This window comes from Dendrobates tinctorius, unplaced genomic scaffold, assembly GCF_039654945.1.
Source record: "Dendrobates tinctorius isolate UK_male_01 unplaced genomic scaffold, ASM3965494v1 ptg000089l, whole genome shotgun sequence".
Lineage (NCBI taxonomy): Eukaryota > Metazoa > Chordata > Amphibia > Anura > Dendrobatidae > Dendrobates > Dendrobates tinctorius.
In genome coordinates, this window is record NW_027361757.1 from 17,912,932 (window position 1) to 17,937,216 (window position 24,285).

Below are 24,285 nucleotides of genomic sequence, written 5' to 3' on the forward strand. Positions count from 1 at the left end.
AGATCTAGGCCAGTTTCCTTACCAAAAATAGCTCCATGGGATCTAAATCTGGTGCTGGAAGCCCTCACGAAAGAGCCGTTTGAACCCATACAGCAGATTTCAACTAGAAATCTCACTCTAAAAACCATCATTTTGGTAGCTCTAACGTCGGCACGTAGAGTTAGTGACTTACAGGCCCTTTCAGTCAACCCACCATATACCCAGATATACCAGGATAGGGTGGTTATGAGAACAGACCCTGCTTACTTGCCGAAAGTAGTAACTAACTTTCACCGAAACCAAGAGATTGTCCTCCCTTCCTTTTGCGAGAATCCGAAAAACCCAGGGGAGGAAAAGTTTCATAGCCTAGATGTTAAAAGAACCCTAGTAGAGTATATGTCTATAACCAGCCAGTGGAGGAGGTCCCAGTCCCTATTTGTAGCCTTCCAGGGTGCTAAGAAAGGTTATGGAGTGTCAAAGGGGACTATTGCCCGATGGATTAGGCAGGCCATTAGTGTAGCCTATTCAGCTAGTGGCGTCCCGGTTCCTGACGGCATCAAGGCTCATTCCACCAGAGCCGTGGCGACCTCCTGGGCTGAGAAAGCAGAGGTATCAATAGAGCAAATTTGTAAGGCCGCTACCTGGGCCTCACCCTCAACTTTCTTTAGACACTATAGACTAAATCTGTCCTCCTCTGCTGACTTGACCTTTGGTAGAAGGGTGCTGCAAGCGGTGGTCCCTCCCTAAGGTGTTCGAAGTCTCCAGAATCTCTCATGTGGTGCTGTCATGGGTGAAGGGAAAACCACCATGGTTACTTACCGGTAGCCGGTTTTTCCGGAACCCATGACAGCACCCGTACATTCCCCCCCTTTTTCACCGTTTGGGTGTGCACAATAGTCGGGTGTATTTGTGTGATGTGGTGTTGGATAAAAATGTAACTAACCGGGGAGTCCTCTAAAATGCTCTGTAATCCAACTGAAGCGGGGGAGAGGTGCCGCCCCTTATGTTTCAGTAGGTTCCTGTCCTGGCGGGGCGGATCCCTCTCTCATGTGGTGCTGTCATGGGTTCCGGAAAAACCGGCTACCGGTAAGTAACCATGGTGGTATCCGTCACCAGCCCCCAGCTCAGCACCTGTATCCGTCATCTGCCCCAGCCCCCAGCTCAGCACCTGTATCCGTCACCAGCCCCCAGCTCAGCACCTGTATCCGTCACTAGCCCCAGCCCCCAGCTCAGCACCTGTATCCGTCACCAGCCCCCAGCTCAGCACCTGTATCCGTCACTAGCCCCAGCCCAGCACCTGTATCCGTCACTAGCCCCAGCCCAGCACCTGTATCCGTCACTAGCCCCAGCCCCCAGCTCAGCACCTGTATCCGTCACCAGCCCCCAGCTCAGCACCTGTATCTGTCACTAGCCCCAGCCCAGCACCTGTATCCGTCACTAGCCCCAGCCCAGCACCTGTATCCGTCACCAGCCTCCAGTCCAGCACCTGTATATACATCCGCCCCACTGTATTACAGGTGATGGCCTTATGTATTTTACTTTAAACATCTTTCTTGATCAATTATTGTTATTATACACTCAGTCTGGGTGACTCACTCACCCAGACCCAGAGAGACCAACGTCACTGATGTGATGATACCCGTCACCCAACCTAACGCCACATGATTGCAGCAGGTAGGCCGCAGGCGCCAGGCATGCGTGGGTAGGGAGGCTGCAGCGCTCACAACCAACTGCTGCAGGGGCGAGAGAGCAGAACGCAGAACACGCTCTCTCCGCCCACAAAGAACGTCCTGATGTATAACGTCAGGACATTCTTAACCTCTATGTGTGTCACAAGCACCTTTAAAGGGCCGGCAGAGGAAAAACAGGCCGGGTGGCTTCATCATGATACGTGCGTGGTGCACCCCTGCTTCTAGGGGAGAAGCAGCTACCCCCCCCCCGCCCCACGGTGGGTACGCCCACGTGGTGCAGAATAATTCATTTTTGAAGTGTTATGCAAATGTGGCTGGAAGTGCTTTGGACGGGATAGAGCACTTCCACGACTTCTCCACTTCATTATCAGCATAATTCTGCTATTCCCTAGATGATTGACAGGACTGGTTTAGCATATCAGTCACCTAGTGGAGGTAGAAGTTAGGTTGGTTTTATGCATTTATACGCGGTGCACAGACTGACTGCGGACCCAAACTGTGCAGCTTCATAGACATATATAACGCTGATGAGTTTATGTCAGGAGATGTGTAAAACTGGCCTTAGGGTAGGGTCACACAACTGTTTTCTTGTCATCCAAGAAAAATGGTCCATTAATCTGATCAGACTTTGATCAGAGTGACATCAGTTCTTCTCTGACATGGAGAGGGGGGGAAAAAGTTTCTCCACTGTCTCTATTCTATCAGTCTGTGAAAATCAGACCTCACTCGGACGTCTTCAGAGTGTGGTCCAAATTTTTTTTTCTCGCAAACCCATAGACTTGCATTTGACCATTTTGATCCGATGCTCAGATCAAAATCGAACGTTTCCTTTTTTTTCTGCAGACAATTTGGTACGAGGAGAGAATCTGGCATGTGCACAGTCCCATAGAATATCACAATATCATAGGTACAAGTGCTGTCCATGAAAACCATGGATAACTCATCCAAGAAAATCAGTCGTGTTCTCGAGCCTTTAGGCTGAGAATTGAGCTTGGTGCCAAATCTGTCAAAGTGCTCTGTACCGAGCAGAGCACTTCCAGACCAATTTGCATATAATTTTTAAACTATCAATTTAAATAAACCAAAACCATGGGTGACATAAGTCAGCATATTCCACAAGTGAAGGGCAGCTCCCTACGTCATCAAAACATATACCAAAAAATGGAGAGTCTAGCCCAGAAATACTAGACAACCATAAGGATTGTTAAAACCAACAGTACAAGACAATAAGGCTATGTACCCACGTATGCAGAAAAAACTGACTTTTTTTGCGCGTTTTTTTATGTGTTTTTTAAAGGAGCAGCCTCCTGTTCATAGAATATAATTAGAAATGCGGGTTTTTCCGCGAAATTAATGAGCATGCTGCGGAAAAAAACGCATCAATGTGCACAAAAAGTGCGGAATTCATTAAAAAGAATGGGATGCTTCTTGTAAGCGTTTTTTAAGCGTTTTTGCTGGTAAAAACGCTTAAACGCGAAAAAAACGCTTACGTGGGTACACAGCCGAACAGTAATTGTAGATGAGTGCAAGAAATGAAGGCGACAAACACACTTGGTGCATACTAAAAAATGCACATATATTCAGCACATAGAAAAGTCCTTTGAGGGGATATATATAGAACCAATTGGTTAGATTATGGGAGGAAAAAATAATAAACGCCATACTAAATTCCAAAAAGGAGCGATGATAGTAGTGGCAAGAGACTAAACGTTAGTATCCACCATAATGGTCCCTCTTATAAAGTGCCCAAGAAAGTGCAGGCTAAAGTGCCATAGGTGCTTACCCATTTGGGCCGGTATGCAAAACTAGGAGCATGCCCCAACGCGCGTTTCGCCTGTCAGGCTTCCTCGGGGGCAGTCGCTTCTTTTTGGAATTTAGTAAGGAGTTTATTATTTTTTCACCCATAATCTAACCAATTGGTTCTATATATATCCCCTCAAATTGGTATTTTTCTAATACTTATGGTTGTCTAGTATTTCTGGGCTAGATGCTCCATTATTGGTATATGTTTTAATTTCTAAACTAGATTCTTCTGCAAAAGAGCAGCGTTTTTGTTTTATAAAAATTTGGATTTGTGTTCCTATAACCTACACACATTAATTGGTTTATAGCGGGATGGGAGTTGGTGGACTGCCTGTACTGGGGACAGTTTGGGGTACTTGATATACGCCTCCAGTACTTCTGCTTATGGTGCTTTGATTTTAGGATTCTTATTACATTTTGATTCTCTGCTAATAGTATTGCGGCAGAACGTACTGTAGTTGGGAGAGATTTCCCCAAACTAATGCAAAGGGAATGTCTTCTAATAGGGTGAGACAAATAACTCTAGTTTCGCTTTGTGTGATTATTGGCAGCCTCAAAGATGAGCACAGTCCTTTATCTTTATACCCTTTGTCTTTTACGAACTGTCCGGCTGCTCTGTCTTGAGTGATTTTCATAGTAATTATTTCCGTCATTTGAAATCTAATTGTCTTTTAATGCCGCCTGATTGCTGATACACAGTCTACAGTTTGCAGGCACCAAGCCATTAAACTAGAGAATGTCCCCTTATTCTTAATAAATCACAGTTGTTTTTCCGCTGCAGGAAAGTCTGACATAACTAATTAATTTGAAGTCTTTATCTGTGCGCAATTAAGTATCGCTCAGTGATAAATGTGCACACAGATGTCACGGACTGCCACGGTCTGTGTAATTTAATGGTCCAAACCCGCGGGTGAAGCATTTCAGCTCGTCAGTGCCGTCACACTTAAAATATAGTATCCTAAACTTTGGATCATTGTCTACTTTTTTTTTGCTCCTTTGCCTCTAGAGTTGAGCGACTTTGGTCGGATCGGGTTTCATGAAACAAAATCCGAAACTGGTCCGACTAGGGCAAAAAAAGTCGGAGTTTCGTCCGAAACCCGACCCCAATGCAAGTCAATGGGGAATAAAAGTCGGCATTGAGTGGATGAATGTCATCCACTCAATGCCGACTTTTATTTCCCATTGACTTGCATTGGGGTCGGGTTTCGGACGAAACTCCGACTTTTTTTGTGCCCTAGTCGGACCAGTTTCATCTGAAACAAATTTTGTTTCATGAAACCCGATCCGACCAAAGTCGCTCAACTCTATCTGTCACCTTTTTATCATTTACATCTGCATGACTTTTCTTGTAAAAAGTAAAGTCGTTTATATGTTTATTTTCAGCACATAATGCAGCTATTCCAATTAATCCTATTAAATATGGTCTCCTACCGGAGTGTGCACAAGTGCTGGATGTCTTTTGTGTGGATGAAGGAAAACTTCTGAATGTGAAGTCTCCAGACTATGTCAATATATAAGGTGTAAGGCTTCATTCACAGGGGTGTAACTATAGTGGCGGAAATTAGCCTGATGGACACCAAAAGAGGATGGCAAAAATCAACATACTGCAAAACATAAAGAGTGAGATTGTGTAGGAGACTATAGTATTCATTAGGCAGGATCCCGTAAGTAAGGCAATCGCTACACCGCTAACATAACAGTCTACATTGCGATTGTACGACTTTATATCCTCTGTGGATATAGTCACAGGCGGGCATTCAGATGATCCATCCTGCTGCTTCTATATTACAGTAGAAATCAGAGGCGTACTTAGAAGTAATTGAGAACCATAGCAAAGTTCCTAGGCCCTCCCCTACCTTCCCCAAAAGGGACATGTACTCCAGCGTGAACACCTATATATTGCACTTCTGAAGACTTGTAGTGTTCTACCCCTTTCAATGTCCCCTCAACGTATGAATCCCCCGATAATGCACCCAACACACATTATGCAGCTACCACAAAGCCCACAACACTGTACGAGGCCACTACAGTGTCCCCAAAAACAATGATGTCTGCACAGTCCCTCGCACATTGAGGCCCCACAGTATGATGTCCACTCAGTGCCCCACACATTATGATGTGCCCACGATCATCCTCCACATATATCTGGCTCTCTACATTGTCTGCCTCTAGTCGCTGCCAGATATCATAAAGTCAATCCGTCAGAGATGTGGATTACAGAGCTACGTTGCTTTGGGGGTTCTTCTCTCATTTCTGCACTTCTCTCTCTTTTTTTTTTTTTTTTTCTTGAATTTACTGTATATTAGATTCTCCTCAAGAAAACCCTTATACCCCTACTTATGTATTTCCTGAACTTCCTGAAGCCAAGCCTCAAGTAGAAGGTATCAGAGGGTGGGCTTGAGAAGTGAATGTGTGTCCGCATATGTAGTCCTTAGGTCACACTGCTCCTTTGTGCGTGCTTACACAAGATGGGGGATAAAGCTTTCCGTTTGCTAACATATTAATGGTGTTTCTTAAGTGTAATCGTCCTAACCCGATTAAGAAGGCATCATATTCTTGGAACATCTTTTAGCAAGATGCCACGGGGCTCTGTAGCTACGACACCACATCTCATGCACAAAGTATACCGTATACTACGCATGGTCGGCATTCTGTAATCTGCCGGAGTTATCAGGGATTAGTGACGTGTTGGTGATATTACCACTGGTACATGTGGATATATGTGCTGCTTTTCTCTGCTGCAGAGATCAATCCTTATACTCCCACCTACCAGTTTCCTGTATCCACTCCTAGCCCTAGCTCTGAAGGTAATTGGAAAGACTAAAGCTCGCCATACACTAGAAATATCAGACTGGGCCTTTTGGTGACACGATAAAGTGAGACAGCGACTGATGGAAGATATTTTTGGCAGAGGTGATCTGCCATCATAATCGGGCTCAGGTTACAAAGCAAGCAGAGCTCCATCTGACGATTGTCGTTCATGCCTTGCTTCAAAGTATGGTAAACGACCACCTGCACAGAACAACCCTGATTAGCAGATTGCTCAGATAGCGGCCATCTGAAATCTCCAGTGTATGGCCAGCTAAAGTGCATCCTGTCTGTACTAATTTTCTTGCAGCTTTGTTAGGCTTGATTTGTGTATTGTGTTTGCTCATATTTGGATATTTTGCGGTGATGTTGTGTGCTGTTGTGTATAACAATGGAAGCTCAGCTCCCTTTAGCATTAAAAGATCAAATGCCATGAAGGCCAATGTATCCAAACCAACATCTAGCACTAAGTTCCAGTATTTACTTTAACACTGACTTATGATACGCTAACGGTACTGCTGTATTATAAGACTAGGTAGCGGAGCCGTTGAAAGAATCCCTGCACCCGTCCTGTAACCCTCTACTTCTCGGAAGCAACTTTCCACCCAGTCACTGAACTCAAGAACAGAAAATGGACTTCCAAAGCTATGGATATTTCCAGATGTTACTTTATTGCATCATCATTGAAAAGTTAAAAAAAAAACAAAAAAACTGGATGGTGACGTTTGAATACAAACAGACCTTTTTAAGCCAAAGTTAAAAGAAAAATACAATTCTATTAAGTGCTTGAGCAGTGCAAGAGCTCTGTCAGTGGCTCTCTGCCTGGTATAGCAGTGGGAGAGCTCTGTCAGTGGCTTTCTGCCTGGTATAGCAGTGGGAGAGCTCTGTCATTGGCTCTCTGCCTGGTATAGCAGTGGGAGAGCTCTATCAGTGGCTCTCTGCCTGGTATAGCAGTGGGAGAGCTCTGTCAGTGGCTCTCTGCCTGGTATAGCAGTGGGAGAGCTCTATCAGTGGCTCTCTGCCTGGTATAGCAGTGGGAGAGCTCTGTCAGTGGCTCCCTGCCTGGTATAGCAGTGGGAGAGCTCTGTCAGTGGCTTTCTGCCTGGTATAGCAGTGGGAGAGCTCTGTCAGTGGCTCTCTGCCTGGTATAGCAGTGGGAGAGCTCTATCAGTGGCTCTCTGCCTGGTATAGCAGTGGGAGAGCTCTGTCAGTGGCTCCCTGCCTGGTATAGCAGTGGGAGAGCTCTGTCAGTAGCTCTCTGACTGGTATAGCAGTGGGAGACCTCTGTCAGTGGCTCTCTGCCTGGTATAGCAGTGGGAGAGCTCGGTCAGTGGCTTTCTGCCTGGTATAGCAGTGGGAGAGTTCAGTCAGTGGCTCTCTGACTGGTATAGCAGTGGGAGAGCTCTGTCAGTGGCTCTCTGCCTGGTATAGCAGTGGGAGAACTCTGTCAGTGGCTTTCTGCCTGGTATAGCAGTGGGAGAGCTCTGTCAGTGGCTCTCTGCCTGGTATAGCAGTGGGAGACCTCTGGCAGTGGCTTTCTGCCTGGTATAGCAGTGGGAGAGTTCAGTCAGTGGCTTTCTGCCTGGTATAGCAGTGGGAGAGCTCTATCAGCGGCTCACTGCTTTGTATAGCAGTAGGAGATTTTTGTCAGTGGCTTACTGCCAACCTGCGCTGTATACTATTCACTGGTTAGTGTTCTGTAAGTGGTGTATCACTAAAGGCTGGTTTCACATTAGCGCTTTTTAAGCGCACGCACAGCCGGGGGTAGCTCCGCCCCCGAGCCGGCTCTCTGCCCGGCGTGCCCGCCCCTTGCTTGTAGCGCCGCCTCCTAGCGCACAGCGGCGCCTGCGATCGGCGCACCCTATCTTTAGCATAGGGTGCGCAGATCGTGCGCAGGCCGTGCGCTAGTTGCGCTTTGACCTGCGCACTTTTGACGGTGCGCCGTGCGCGCCAAAATCAAACTTTTCGGATTTTGGCGCGCACGGCGCACCGTCAAAAGTGCGCAGGTCAAAGCGCAACTAGCGCACGGCCTGCGCACGATCTGCGCACCCTATGCTAAAGATAGGGTGCGCCGATCGCAGGCGCCGCTGTGCGCTAGGAGGCGGCGCTACAAGCAAGGGGCGGGCACGCCGGGCAGAGAGCCGGCTCGGGGGCGGAGCTACCCCCGGCCGTGCGTGCGCTTAAAAAGCGCTAATGTGAAACCAGCCTTAGGATACGTTCCCACGATCAGGAAGTATCAGCACTTTGGACACAGCGTATTTTTGTTGCATCCAAAACACTGTGTTCTAATCACGCAGGTAAATCCGCATGTGTTCACTGAATCATGTGGATTTACCACATCCAAATACATTTCTATCATTGAAATTTCTGTTATGGTGACTGGTGTGCGGCTTGTAAACCTGCGCCGTGTGTTAGTTTCTGGGGGGTGATCCGCAGGTGAACATAGTCGCATAGTGAACATGGGATTTCTAGAAATCCCATCCACTATGCTGTAACATCTGGCCATTGTGGTTGTGACGCAGCATAAATACGCAGCGTCAAAACCACAGCAATTCCTCATCATGGGCATGTACCCTTATTGTTATTGCTGTTTTATTTTTTTGTTGCGTAGTTTGTTTTTGTGCTTTACATACCTTCCTGTATTCATGCTTTATATTAAAAGCTTAATGACGAAAGAGGATAAAAACATGGGTACAGAGTTATTTGCATGATGATAAATGGTTGAAATTGTAAAGTAATCATTAACAACCAACCTTGCAATTTACTTGTTATGAAATATCCTCCTCGTTTTCAAGAATGAAGCGATTTTGATTGTATTGGTTATTGCATTTTGTCTGGGTTAGCCTTGGTGCTCTCCTGGGTACGACTTGCTGGACAGCTTCAAAAGGTTGTCCACTACTCGGACAACCCCTTCTGAATCTGAGTGTTTACCCCTATTAAAATAAAAAAACGCCCATAGTTCTCCTCCCATGCCGGCACCGTTCCAGCGATATCTGCATTCACTCTCCCGGGATTCACGTTAGCCCTGCACCCAATCCACTCAGGCTTCACTGTCCCCATCTTCAGATATATCGAACATAAGCCGGATGTTGATGAGCAGCTACAGCCCTCACTTCTTGTTGATGTTTGATACAAGGCAGGAACAGTGAAGCCAGAGCTGATTGGTCACCGAGCTCGCTGACATCATCATACGTGAGTCCCAGGAGACCCCGCTGGAATGGCATCGGCACCAGAGGTGAGTATGGGTGTTTTTATTTTAACAAAGGCAAACACTCAGATTGAGAAGGGGTTGTCCAAGTAGTAGACCATCCCTTTTCAGTGCCCCTTTGCTCCTCTGATTCTACAGTTCTGTTCAGGCCATCGTCACAGCCATGCTGATCAATGGTGGACACTGGAGAGGTCCTCTGTTCAATAACACGATATGGGACCATTGATGTAAAATAGCTCATCATAATTCACAATTCAACCTGCTTTGGGGGTGGAGTTTGGGCCCCCTTACACCTTGGGCCCCTGTGTGACTGCACAGGTTGCACCAATGACATGTCCAGCCCATGCTGATAGTCTGAAATGTCAATGCTACCGTCAATCAGGTTGTTGAGGAGCGACACTCTGCACCCCCTGCTGATCAGCTCCTCTTGGTTGCAAAGTAGAACAACATATCTCCATCAACTGTATAGTTACAGTGGCCAGGTGCTGCACATCTTGCCTATTTTAGTGAATAACTGTGAGCCCCAATTGGGGACAGGGACTGACCTGAATGATGACCGTTTCTGTGCAGCACTACAGATTGTGTCTCCCCTCCGCTAATCTCTAAGGCATCTGCCCATGTTGATTTATGAATAATGGAGCTGTGCAATTATGACCCTGGAGGCCGCTTACATCGGCATGAGAACACATGATATTATATTGGTGCAGAAAAATATGTTCTACATTCCAGAGCTCAATAATCCGGTCACTGAAGAAGATCCGTGTTTTGTAACCACTATGTAGAATTACTATTCCAACATAGAAACATCCTTTTTATATATTTAATATGTAGCATTTGTGTGGATCTGCACAGGCTTCTTGCTGTGATCTTTTTTTTCTAATTTTAGAATGGGTAATATGACAAATTTTCAGATTATTTTTATGTACTTTCTTTTTTGTTTTTTTTAGATGATGAATCAGAATCGTATGCAAGTTATGGACGGCATTCATATATAGAAGATGGTAAGATTTAGACTTTTTACATTATGCTATGGTTGTCAGTAATAAATGGCTATACTACAGACTGCCACAAGGTGGCAACGTTGTATGCCGGATCAAATCATGGTAAATGGCTTTGTGTCTTGTAGCCAGTTGTGTTTTACTAATGGCCACGTGGTCTTATATCTAGACGTGAGACGATCTCCTGGAATTATTTTCAGCAGATTCCCTTGATTAGATCTAAATACAATACTGGTACGAGACAATAGTGCTGTGAAAAGATCTGAGGTCTATTCAGCCCCCAAAGCATAATAAACATAGGAGGAGAGAAGGGTCTATCGGCACTGAGGTCCATGTCGCCATGTGGAGGAAGGCGGCGCACACAATTGACATCCATGAAATGCCACACTTCCTACACTGGGCCTCAGCACCGAATGAAAAGTCAGGGGAATATAATGGATTTGTTTTTGTCTGTTTGTTTTTATTAGTTGTTTTAACTTCTTCTTAGCCCTGAAAAAAGTTCAGAAAAATAGTAGTCAGTGGCCATCATTTTCATGATATTTTTGCGAAAATCATGATTTTGATGAGTTACAGACTGATTCTCTCTTCTCAATGTATGCAGCCAGAAATCTGTAGAGAATTCACAGCTGTATGATTTATGTATTTAGTATAATGTGTTTATCTGCATACATGTATCTTTTTATCTTTTTTTTAAAGGGAATCTGTTAGTAGGATCAACCCTTCTAAGCCTTCTATGTGGGCAAGCAGGTCATAAAAAATTTAAGAAAATTATACTTTGGTATCTGCGATCCCACGTCTTATTCCAGAGAAATCCATGATTTTCTTAATATGTAAATAAGCTGTTAAGATCTATGGGCCGGACATAGAGCTCTGAGAATCTGCCTTCACGGCTATTATAAATGAAAGGAGGCTTTACTAGTGTGAGACATGTAGTGACTGACAGTCTGCTCTCCTGATCTACATGATTCACCTTGGTAACAACCCCTCTCTTTTAAAGAGAATCTGTCAGCAGGTTTTTGCTATTTAATCTGAGAGCAACATAATGTAGGAGCAGAGGGCCTGATTCCAGGGTTATGTCACGTATTAGGTTGTGTGCTTTAGTTTCAATGCAATCAGTGTTTTTTCTGCGGGAGATTATCACTTCAGGACTAGGCCTCACATGCAGGCCAGACCAGCTAATCTGTGTAACCCCACCTCCACTCGTGATTGGCAGCTTTCTACATTTGCAAAGTGTACAAAAGAAGCTGCCAGTCGGTGGTGTGGGCAGGGTTATGCAAGGCTCCGCATTTTGATCACTGCTACATCTACAACAGAGAAAAAAAGGGATTCTATCAAACCTACACCAAGCAGTCCAGTAAGTGACACGTCCCAGAAATCTGGCCTTCTACCCCTCCATCATGCTGCTCTCATATTCCATAGAAAAAACCCACTGACAGATTCCCTTTAACCCCTTCACAACATATGATGTACATGTATGTCATATCCCTACCTTTTGATGCCTTTAATCAGCCATCCTGTACCTTTTAAAAGCTGCGGGTTGAGGGATCTGTTAACCTATTAAATCCCACGCATCGAGAGGGAGCGCATCATTCCTCGTGCCCATCGGCGCACCCGTGACTTGACAAATTCTTAGTATTTTACGAACAATGACTTCTTATTATGACTTGTTATTTATAGGAAAATCTCAAGCTTCAGTGCCTCGTTCAAAGAGTGAGATGGACAACATTGAGATGGACAAAAATGTCCGCAGATCCATTACATTACCTGTACCAACGCGCTCCTCTTCACTTAAGCCGGGTCATGAAAGGTAAAACCTAAGATGAAGTTGTCCTCCTCTGTTTGCGGTATATGTCATATTTTATAAGATAGTTGTAGAAATTAAGAAGGTTTTCAGAATTTAAACTTGATGTCCCATCAATTATGTGAAAAGTGGGGATCTCCAAAAAGAATGGGGAGCAGAGTTTCATGGAGCCACACTAGAATGCAGTGCCCAATGCAGTGCCAGTCTTGTTCATATGGTTGTGTCAGATGCCACAGATTATCCCCTTGATCACATGTAGTTGACCAGAGGCCATGTTCAGGGACTATTATAAGGACCTGTGCACATGTTGCAGATTTTTCGCGGTTAAGTTGGTTTTTCTGCACAGAATTGTCACAAAACCTGAAGGGTTTCCTGATGTCAGCAAAGTGAATGAGAATCCTGAAGTGTCATACACAGGTTTCTTATTTCTGACTTGCAGATTTGGTGCAGATTGAAATCTGCAGTATGTCAATTCTATCAGCGTTTCTGCTGAAGATTTCGCTCATAATGTGTGGGGAAAATCTGCATCAAAAACGCGTGTTAAAAGAACGTGACAAAAATGCGGAAAAATGCGCCTATTTTACCAAGAGGTGCAGACATTTCTGCACCAAATATTTATTGTGTGCACATACCCAAGTGTTTTTAATAATATTTATTGCTCTAGCACCATGGCACTTTCCATGTGAAAAGGGGTATACATAATGCAAAAAAAAGTACAATAATCTTGCACAAAACAAGTCACCCACTGGTACAGTGGGAGAGAGGACCCTGCCCGCAAGGGCTCAGTCTAAATACCACAATATTAGACACTGATAGTGTGCAGTAAGTTGGTGTGTGTTTTGGTCCCTTGATTGAAAAGAGAAGTTACTAAGTTTCTTGCTATCTGTTCCTTTCACACCATCCACCCTTTTGGTGCTCTCACACTGCGTTCCGTCACCTGTTCAGTGGCTGCTGTCGAGGCTTACATCCGTACCCCCCACAAAACGGGATTCGGACTTATGTGCTGACGGAGCCATAGGCTATAATGATGCAGTCTACCACGTCTGGGTGTCTGCCCCCAGTAGGTGTATATGTCCGAAAATGATGCACAGAAGAGCGCAGATCCGGTCTGCCAGCACCATTAGAGTCTGTGTGGCCCTGTTGGTGAATATGTCCAAATCCTTTTTTGCCGGGAGATCGGACATAAGCCCTGACGGGACCAACGAACGGGTGCCTGAACGCAATATGAAAACACACTTGGCTATTAAATCATATTATTAACTCTCTAGCTATCATACATTTCCCATTGAGTTGTTCTTATTGTGTTTCCTGCCAGAGGACTTGAGATTTCATCTTCCCCCATAAGTGGACACGTCGCCAGGTCAGAAGGGGCCAGATCTTTTTTTCTCTTATTTGATTCTCACAGCTACACTCAGTAATTCCATGTTTAGTTGTTTTTAATTTAATGTTCATTTTTATGATCTTTACCAAGGGGGCGGTGCTCACAGCATTCTCTGGTGTCTTAAGGCTGCTCTGCATTATTATCCTGTGAGCCACGTCCCTTTGGTAAAGATGATAAATAAGAGCTCTGATTAAAAAGGCCCATATCTCTGGATTTTAAAAGTGAAAAAAGCAGAATACTCCTTGGAGCAATGGGATTAAAAACTAAAGCTAAAACTGGCCATTTTTCAGGTGGTGACAGGCCACCTTTGACAGAGAGAACCCATCCAGCAGTCCATATTGATGTGGTCATCATCCAGATGTATCTCTGATGGAGCAGTATTGTGTTGTGTCATCTGGCCATTGTAACTCGGGACACATCATTGCTCACATGGCGCTGTTCTTCAGGCACAATTTTCCATGTAGGATTAGTCAGTTTCTTGCTGCTAGGAATGATCTTGAAATTTCACACTAGCAACATCGTGAGTTGTGACCTCCTTCTCTGAAGTTTAGGCTGCCCCGGAGACCATATAAGATGCAGTCAGTCTGCACAGTGTGACATAGACGTACAGGCTTGTCTGAAGGGGTTAAGAGGGCCTCTCCCAGTCCTCATGGCCTGGCCCTTCACCAAGGAGAAGTATCCAGGGAACAGAATATGAAACATCTGCGTATCTGACTGCAGCATGTATTAGTGGTGGGTTGGAAATTGTTGAGCTTCTCCTCTCGGAAGCAGACGGTTAGAGTCTCTATCTATCCCATTATGTTCAGAGACTCAGTTGCAGAAAAACAAGATACATAAGAACAGGCAACCACAAGCAGATTTCCTGCCTGAAGATGAAAATCCCTGGACAGAGGATTAGCTGCCCTGGAGTATTTCCATCCAAAACACATGTTTCCCTGGTAACAGGGAGGTTTCACGGTTAATTGCTTTCCTTGTCCTCAGGAATGATTGGGATCCCCCGGACAAGAAGGTCGACACCAGAAAGTACAGAGCGGAGCCAAGAAGCATTCATGAGTACCAGCCTGGGAAATCTTCTGCCCTCGTCAACGAGAAGATGGTAATGTAATTCACGTGCTGGTCTGAGTCTTATTGTGTGTGTGCACAGGGTCATGGTGGGCGTTGTTTCAATACTAACTGCAACTTTAAGCCAAGACCAGTGAACCCAAACCTCACACGGCAATGCTATGGCTACAATGTGAGCATGGCCCTTCATACCAGGACCATAGAGCGAGTAGATCCATCATCCGGTCTCTAGGATGGGAAATAGGAGGAGGTCAGGGTTCCATAACGAGCGAACATCCCTGTGATTTCTGTGTAGACGCTGCCTGTCTCAGAAGTATCGCTTACGTCGCTAACTGTCTAGTAATATCGTTTGCTCTAACATAATGGAGATTATGTGATTGAAACTGTAAGTAGTTTATTATTAACTCTGAGGGCGGAAATGGGGATGAAGCTGTATAATGCAATGTACGTCATTTGTCCTGTGCACTAAATATTAACTCTTGTTTCCCAATAGCTACATAAATTATTCATACATTGTATCTGCCAGTGATTGCCACATATCACATATGATGCCCAGTGTTAGTCTAGCCTAATTTACTTGTTTCAGTCCAACAAATCTAATCATCTTTATTGCACAGTTTGGTCTGTAGGTTATTGATTTTCAACTTGTATGAACAAAACTATAAAGGTTTTGGTATGCATCTCCTTTGCAGTTTATTTCTTTAGGGTCATTTCTAGTATTGGGACAAAATTGCTTGTCATTGATAAATATCCAAGCAAGTATTCCCATTATATAATGTTACGGCTTGTCCATAGAATTTGATCACTATCATTGGTGGGAATCTAAGGGTCCCGTCACACATAGCGACGCACCAGCGATCCCGACAACGATGTTACCTTGTCAGGATCGCTGGTGTGTCGCTACATGATCGCTGGTCATTTGGACCGCTGGGCGGGTCGTCTCCCGGGTTCTCTCTGGCACAATTGCGCAGTTTTGATATGCTGATACATATGTTATTAACTATTTAAGAATCCTTTCACATGTCATTGATTCATTTATGTTCAGTGTCCATTGGACTTGCACATTGACCCCTCTGGATGTTTTTTTTTTTTTTTTTTTTTGGCGCTCTAGACATGTACAACTATGTACAATACACATTTAATTGAGTATGCCATATTTGACTATCTTTTACCATTAGACATATGTCTGTTATGTGCAATGCCCATGGGCTGACTGAACGTTGTGCCATATAGATTTCGAGCACTGGTATCATTTTATTTACCCTGTCCTTGTCTGTCCTGATTGTTGTATCATTGGGGCTTATCCCCCCTATTTTAGTCAACTTGTATACTTGTCAGCACTTGATGTGAGTACTAATAAAATTTATACTTTTGCATATATTTTGGATCCGTTACTCCATTTTCTCCTTTTTAAGATGATCGCTGGTGAGCTGTCAAACAGGCAGCTTCACCAGCAATCAGCACCATCGACACGCGGGTAACAAGCGACGCACGTCGCTTAGTTACCCACTGTATACCTTAGTTACCAGCGTGCTGGTGCAGGGAGCTGGTAACCAAGGTACACATCGGGTTTCTAAGCGGCACGCGGCACTTAGAAACCCGATGTGTACCTTGGTTACCAGCTCGCTGATCGCTGGTCTCCCGCCTGCCACATGCAGCGATGCGTGCAGGCCAGCGGGAGACCAGCAATCAAAAAAATGTCCTGGCCTTTCCAGGACGATCAGTGATACCCGGCAGGGGGGCCGGTCGCTGGTAAGTGTCACACACAGCGATCTCGCTGGTGAGATCGCTGTTGCGGCACAAAACTTGTGACTCAGCAGCAATCTCTCTAGTGAGATCGCTATGTGTGACAGGGGCTTAACTTTTGGGATGCCTAACTATCCAAAGAATAAAGGGACAGAAGTTTATTATTGGTTTGTCAATGCGTCATAGTGCAGGGAAAATAGCTGAAGGAGTTGCCATTTATGATTAATATAACCTATTTAATCTGGGGATGATGAAGACCCAGAGATGGACAGAAATCAGGAAATTTTGACATTTTCTATATGAACAAATCAGATTCCACTTCTCAATTTTCAGCGATTCTTGGAAAGTAAAAGCAGTGATCTGATTGATTGCCTTGTGCCCACCACTCCTCGTTTTCTTTACACCAATTTTCATACATCTTTCCCATTAATTTTACTGTTATCTTCGCATTATTATATTATAATGTTAAAAATGTAATGATTTTTCATTTTTATAGCGACAAAATATTCCGCAGCACTTAACAATTCTAGAGGCCTTTTACCAAGAAGATACCGGTAATACATTAGAGTAACTCCTAGTTCAACCCATACCAAGAGGAGTGAGGGCACTGCTCGCAATCTTACAATCCATGAGGAAATAAGGGTAACATAGAAGGTAAAAATAAAGTGCTTGTTGTGTAAGGTCCAGCCATCAGTATAAGTGGGGGTATGCAAAAAACTTTGCATGAACCAGTGACCAGCTAGTATGTGTACAGTACAGATACAAAGTGCTACTGACTGCATGTAAGAGAGAACATGGGATAGTTAGATTAGTGAAGTTATAGGCCAGTCTAAAGAAGTATGTTTTAGGGCACTCTTCAAACTATGGATACTGGTAATTAACTAGATTGCGTGAGGTAGTGCATCCCAGAAAACTAGTGCAGCAGAAAATAAATCCTGTAGATTCTGATTATAGAGGATGTTATTCTTGGGTCATTGAAGGAATGGAGGGCCCATGTAGGATGGTAGACAGAGATGAGGGAGGAGATGTAGGGTGGTGCTGAACTGTGGAAAGCCTTGTGTGTAAGACTGATAAGTTTTTGGATTCCTGTAGCAAAGATTGGCACATGGTCGCATGAGTGCAGTGGTTGGACATGTATGTGATCCTAGCTGCTGCATTCATGATATATTGGAGAGAGGAGAGTTTAGTAAGAGGAAGACTGATTAGTAGAGCGCTCCAGGAGTCCAGGTGACAATGAATAAGAGCAACACTAAGAGTTTTTCAAAGAGTATTTGTAATGGTTGGAATGCTATTCCATGAGTTTAGAAGTGGTTTAGGTTGCACCACAGAGCTTCTCAACCCTTCTGGTAACCTGTGTTTGGAGGCTTCTGTATGCTCCATTTTCCTGGCCAAATGTCAATCCTGTACCCAGTTAAGCTTTGAATCCTTTAAAGAAGTTGTGCACTACTTTTACATTCATGGCCTATCCTTAGGGTAGGTCGTCAAAGTCTGATCAACCAGGGTGTCACGGTTTGACTGGTGAGTGACCTGGGACCAGTTGGTACCTTTCCTGGCCCTAACACTAGGGGGCACCCTAGCGCGCCCTGTTTCCCAGGATACTTCAGATGGCGAAAATGCCGGGGCCTCCGCCCTTGTCTTATCTTCTACAACAGCCTTGCGTCTGTCCCCTTCCCCCACCTGGGGAAGAGAGGCGCCACTGTGTACCGCAGTACACCAACCCGACAGGAGGACAAAGACAAGGGTACAAAAAAAAACTCCACACACACAAAATATACACTCGCATATAACAGAGGTATTCTTCAGGGTGTGTAGGGAGGGGGAAGAAAGTAAGACTGGAAACAAGGAGGAATTTTCAAGAGTACAAACCAAGCAACAGTCACAAATAAACTCCTCCAGCTCTCCAAACACCAGCATCTCCCACTCCAGATCTATGTAGCAAGTGCTATCTCAGACAAGGACCTGGTAAACAGGCCTATCTTTTATAGGGGAGAGGAATGGCTAACCGAGCACAGCCGAATGCAGGAATTTCCCACATGGCCGATTAACCCCTGTTCTGCTGAAAGAAGCAAACACGTTTAATATACTGTAGAAGTGCTTCTTCTCAGTGGCGGAGCAGGAGCCAACAGACGCTGCGGTCTTCTGGCTCCGCTCTATTGCAGTAACACTGTGACACAGTGTCTCATCAACCAGGGTTCGGCACCCCCGCCGATCAGCTGATATTGTTGGTGGGAGCCAGCTGGAAGTACTTACTTTCAGAGCTGGCCATCTACTTGTAATGGCTGCCTCAGGGTACTGCACATCCACCTCCTATTGATCTGAATAAGATTCTTTTGTGCAGTACTAAGTCCCGGCCACTACAAGTAGTTGGACAGCTCCGCAAATAAGTACTGCCGGACAGCTGATCGGTGGGGGTGCCAGTCCCCAGCCGATCAGACGTAAGGATAGGCCATCAATGTAAAAGTAGTGGACAACCCCTTTAACTATTCTGTAGCCTCAATAATCACACTACACTTGCAGTTTTCTGTGTAATTTGCACATAACATGTTTTCTTCTTGTTCTTTTTTTCACTATCTGAGATGCTCTTACATTTTGGGAGGACACAATTGAAGTATGAGAGCATTTGAATTTGAGCTATTCTAGAAACCGTACAATCCCTTTACCGAAAATCGGTTCATCTCTCTATAGAATACAAGGCAATATGCAAGAAATTCGATCTGTTCGCTGCAAGCACAGACCTGTAACTCTAGGTGGAACCAGTGATGTAAATATTATTTTAATGAAAATAGGAATTCATAAATAACTAAATATGTGGAAATTGTATAATGGTAATCTGGTAAATGGATAACCTTTCATTTATGTAGTTATCATATAAAATATTTCCAACCATTAGGTGAGTTTTTTTTGTTTTGATATAAGTTCCAAATTTCCTGCATAGGAATAAAAATAAAACCTACAGTAATGGTTACATCCAATAGAGGAAGCTTGGGGGTATGTGTATGGTTATACGTAGAATACTGTGAACTCTCTTTAGCAGATATACAGGTGCATCTCAAAAAATTAGAATATAATCAAAAAGTTAATTTATTTCAGTTCTTCAATACAAAAAGTGAAACTCACATATTTTATAGACCACAAGCAGCTTGGATTGTCTGTCTTTCCAATCTTCCTCCAGACTCTGGGACCTTGATTTCAAAAGTCTAGTGTGAAGTTTCCACAATCAGTGATGGTTTGGGGAGCCATGTCATCTGCTGGTGTAGGTCCACTGTGTTTTATCAAGATCAATCTCTGCGCAGCCGTCTACCAGGAAATTTTAGAGCACTTCATGCTTCCCTCTTCCGACAAGCTTTTTGGAGATGGAAATTTCATTCTCCAGCAGGACTTGGCACCTGTCCACACTGCCAAAAGTACCAATACCTGGTTTAAAAAGAACAGTATCACTGTGCTTGATTGGCCAGGAAACCCGCCTGACCTTAACCCCAGAGAGAATCTATGGAGCACTGTCAAGAGGAAGATGAGAGACACCAGACCCAACAATGCAGACGAGCTGAAGGCTGCTATCAAAGCAACCTGGGCTTCCATAACACCTCAGCAGTGCCACAGGCTGATCACCTCCATGCCATGTCACATTGATGCAGTAAATGATGCAAAAGGAGCCCGACCAAGTATGGAGTGCATTTACTGAACATACATTTCAGTAGGCCAACATTTCAGATTTTAAAATCATTTTTTCAATCTGGCGTTATAAAGTATTCTAATTTACTGAGATAATGACTTTTGGGTTTTCATTGGCTGTAAGCCATAATCATCAACATCAGCATTAACAGAAATAAACACGTGAAATAGATCACTCTGTAATGACTCTGAGTTTCACTTTTTGTATTGAAGAACTGAAATTAACTTTTTGATGATATTCTAATTTGTTGAGATGCACCTGTAGCTTAGTAGCAGAAAGGAGAGAGCTCCATGCCGAATTCTGCAGCTAAAAACAACATTATTCTAAGAGGGAATATCTTTCTTTTAGCATAAACAGATGATATTATAATGTAGACATTGCTATAATGAGGCTGTAATACCGATTACATTGATACCTTTGGTGAAGAAATACACTTTGTTGTTGTTCTTTAATCACCATTTGAAGTTTTCTGCTAATTTGATTTTGGTGCACAGGGGCCGGACTGCACATGGGGTCTTCTCCCTGTCTGTGATTCCCCAGCCTGCCTCTGTTGTATAAAGAGGGGGTTACAGAGGATGCATGTCACTGAAAAACTGAAAAAGCATTGACTTATTATTCACAGACTTGAGGCAGTCGGAGGGGCCGAGGAGTCAGACAGGGAGGAGAAGACCCCGTGTACAGTCCGACCCCTGTGCACTGAAATCTAATTAGCAGAAAACTTCCAATGGTGATTAAAGAACAACAAAGCTGATTTCTTCACCAAAGTTATCACTGTACTCGGTATTACTCTGTATTACAGCCTTGTCTATACTGAACGTTACAAACTCCAACAGACAAGCAGCTCAACAGAACATAAAACTAATATTTATAGTAACAACTGTGGTGGTTAAAGCGAACCTGTCACCAGGTTTGGGCCAATATAAGATTTGGCCACTGCCTTTCGGGGCTTATCTACAGCATTCTATAATGGTGTAGATAAACCCCCGATCCAACCTGAAAGATAAAAAAATAAGTTTTATTATACTCACCTGCAGGGCTGTACCAGACCCGGACTGGCGACACCCATTGAACCGCCCCCCTGGTGAGTGTTATAAAACATATTTTTCTTATCTTTCAGGTTGGATCGGGGGCTTATCTACATCATTGTAGAATGCTGTAGCTAAGCCCTGAAAGGCGGTGGTCGTATCTTAGATCGGCCAAACCTGGAGACAGGTTCCCTTTAAACATCCTGAAGAATGTTACAATCGGGGAAGATGCAAGAATGCAAAATGATACATTTTGAAATAAACAATAATTTTACAATGTTGCCAACTATGCATATCCTGTTTGTGATATCTGATGGTGTACAGATGGAAGCAAAGCGAAGTGTGAGATCCACAAATAGAACGGATTGCCGTCTTTCTCTGGAGCTTTCTATTTGTGGCTGTAACTTGAATTCTTCTGTACATTCGGCTCTTGTACAGTTCATACGAGGTGTATGCAACTTCACTTATGCTACATGGTTATAATCCTTTTTTGATTTGGAGTTGAACAAATTTAGTGGAATTTGCTAATATTAGAATGCCCCACGTTTGGATATATTAGGGAATTGTGTGTATATATAGCTATGGGAGTGTCCCAATAACACAGTACATAGGTACAATTAACTCCACAGTCAGCCAAACTAAATATACAGAACACATGGCCAAGCTTATGGAGCTTGAAATTTCCTGCAGATCATAAGGTCATTGTTGAAACACTTCCCTGGCAGAGGAAGTACCGTAATTATAGTAATAACATTGTATTATGCAAAAGCTACTAAGCAAGGCTAATTGTACAATTCTAACTACTTACCTGGCATCAGTTTTCCACAATTACTGCCTTTTAGCTCTATTCTAGAAATGAGTGAATCGATTTGCCGGACCCTAGCCTAGTGGTCATGTCGGTATTCTGTGGCCTGTTGGGTAAGAGCACTGCAAGTCACCTCCTGCCTGCCGGCATGCCCAGCTCGACGTCATATGTGCTTCATACCGTAACAACATAATCAAAACGGGGTTAAAAATCAGAAAAGGCACAGAGGATTTAGTCAGGTAGGAGCCGATCTGCAGCTCTGACGTCCGGCAGCTATGAAATATCGACATGACCGCTGGACCAGTGTTTTTGCATATTGACTCTCTCATCGGTATATCTGCTCCGTTAGGGCTAAGTCCGTCAGTTTAACAACAGTACACTAACTATTCAGTTCTATTCTCCTGTGTCATTTCTAATCTTGGCTCCTGCTATCGCTTTTTTTTCCTTCTTTCTACTTATCCAATTTTTTTTTGATTGGTAACGTTGTATTAGCACCAGCCCTCAAGTGTCTGGTTCTTGGCTTGTTATGCTTGGTTCTGTAATGGGAGGACTTGACTGACCATCTACTATATAATAGTCTAATTCTGTCTGTCTGTTTGTATCAGAATTCCCATGTCGCTGATTGGTCGCAGCTGGCCGGCCGGGTGCAACCAATCAGCGACAGGCGCAGTCCGGCCGCGAATTGGCGCAGAATTCGAACAACGCACGCCACCCCTACCGTCGAAAGATCTGCGGCGCTAGCCGCTGATCTCCCGACGGTTGCCGCGGGTCATCTCCTGCCGCATGGAGGTCAGCAGCAACGCCACTGCGAGATGACCGGCGCTAGCCGGCCGCGACCAATCAGCAACAGGTGCAGTCCGCCCGCAAATTGCTGCGGGATTTGAACCACGCTTTTCTGATTGGTTGTGCCCTGCGATATTGGCGTGGAATTTAACTCTCACTCACAGCGCGACGTAGTTCACTCATCTTTACTGAAGAAGTTCTGTCTTAAATCTTCATAAATAACCTACATACATATTCTAGAGTACCCGATGCGTTAGAATCGGGCCACCATCTAGTATATTATAAGCATCAGGATTGGAATTTAATTTCTTATTTACCATGTAGAATATTGTTCAAAATTAAAATAAAATAAGAAACCTACTTATTGGCACTGCTGAATAGGATTACCACCTGGCCCGCCAGCTTCACATACGTCACTATTCTGAGATTTAATATTGGACCCAGTCTGGTCTCTGAGGATGGCTTCCACATATTCCTTCAGGCTGTACTTTAACATAAATAGTCGGAATTGAACTTGCCTATTCCCCCACTAACATCCGAGGTTTACGTTAAATAGTAATTGTCATACAGTGAATTGCTTTATGATGGAGTTATTTTTAAGGTGTCCATACACATTAGAGCAAAGTTGGATGAAACCACTGATTAGGGCCAGACTGGCTCACTATCCTGATGTGTGTTTGAAGATGGGGGATTCCAGGGTGTGCTGTCTGTAGTTAAAGAAGGATCAGGCATGTTGAATTTCTATGCTGATCCTTTTGTTCTTTAAGTGAATCTGTCACCAGGTTCTTGCTAACTTATGTGAGAGCAGCATACTAAAGGAATGGAGACCCTCATTTTAAAGATGTATCACTTAGTTAACTGGGTGCAGCTGTTGAGACACACTGAGAGTTTTTAGATGTAGCATGAAGCAGAGCTGAGAAAGCTAACCCCGCCCACACCAGGCTCTCTGTGTACATTGTCTATGGACAGTAAGCTGCTAATCAGAAGCGTGGGCATAGTCTGTCTAACAGTCATGTGAGCTGTAGTCTCCTGATGATTAAAACCTTTAATTGTAAATAAACAACAGCACACAGACTAATAAGTGACACATCTCTGAAATCCATGTTTCAGCCCCTATCTCCTACTGTCTTCATATAACGTAGCAAAAATGTGCTGACAAATTCCCTGTAAGGGAGTTACATCGCCAGAAGTGTCTGATAGTTACGAATTCATTTCTCCCCATTGAGAACTCATAAGAGCATGCTGAACTGAGCATGCATGTGTATAAGGAGGTTGATAGGACTAGCTGTCAGTCAAATGAGCTTTGAAAGGTTCATGGGCACCATGAATCGGGGCTAGTTTTAACAAATTGGGACACTGGGCAAAAGTTTAAAGTGGGGCCCCAAATGCTATCATATTGCACCATCACAGAGAAACTATTTGGTTGTATTTACATGTTCTGAGTTCAGGCCATTAAACAAGCATGATCAACAATATTAGTGTTGTTTGACGCTTGTTTCCTTGCCTCCTTACACCGGCTGAA

The 24,285-nt window shown here is 44.1% G+C and overlaps 1 protein-coding gene across 1 annotated transcript in view; it reads left to right on the top strand.

Moving 5' to 3' along the window:
- The window catches only part of LOC141098245 (sorbin and SH3 domain-containing protein 1-like), a 529,519-nt gene that overhangs the window by 433,151 nt on the left and 72,083 nt on the right, over positions 1–24,285 (top strand). The window contains exons 18-20 of the mRNA XM_073585871.1: positions 10,437–10,490; positions 12,165–12,294; positions 14,651–14,765. Coding sequence (XP_073441972.1) covers positions 10,437–10,490; positions 12,165–12,294; positions 14,651–14,765 — 299 coding nt within the window. The remainder of the gene's footprint in view (positions 1–10,436; positions 10,491–12,164; positions 12,295–14,650; positions 14,766–24,285) is intronic.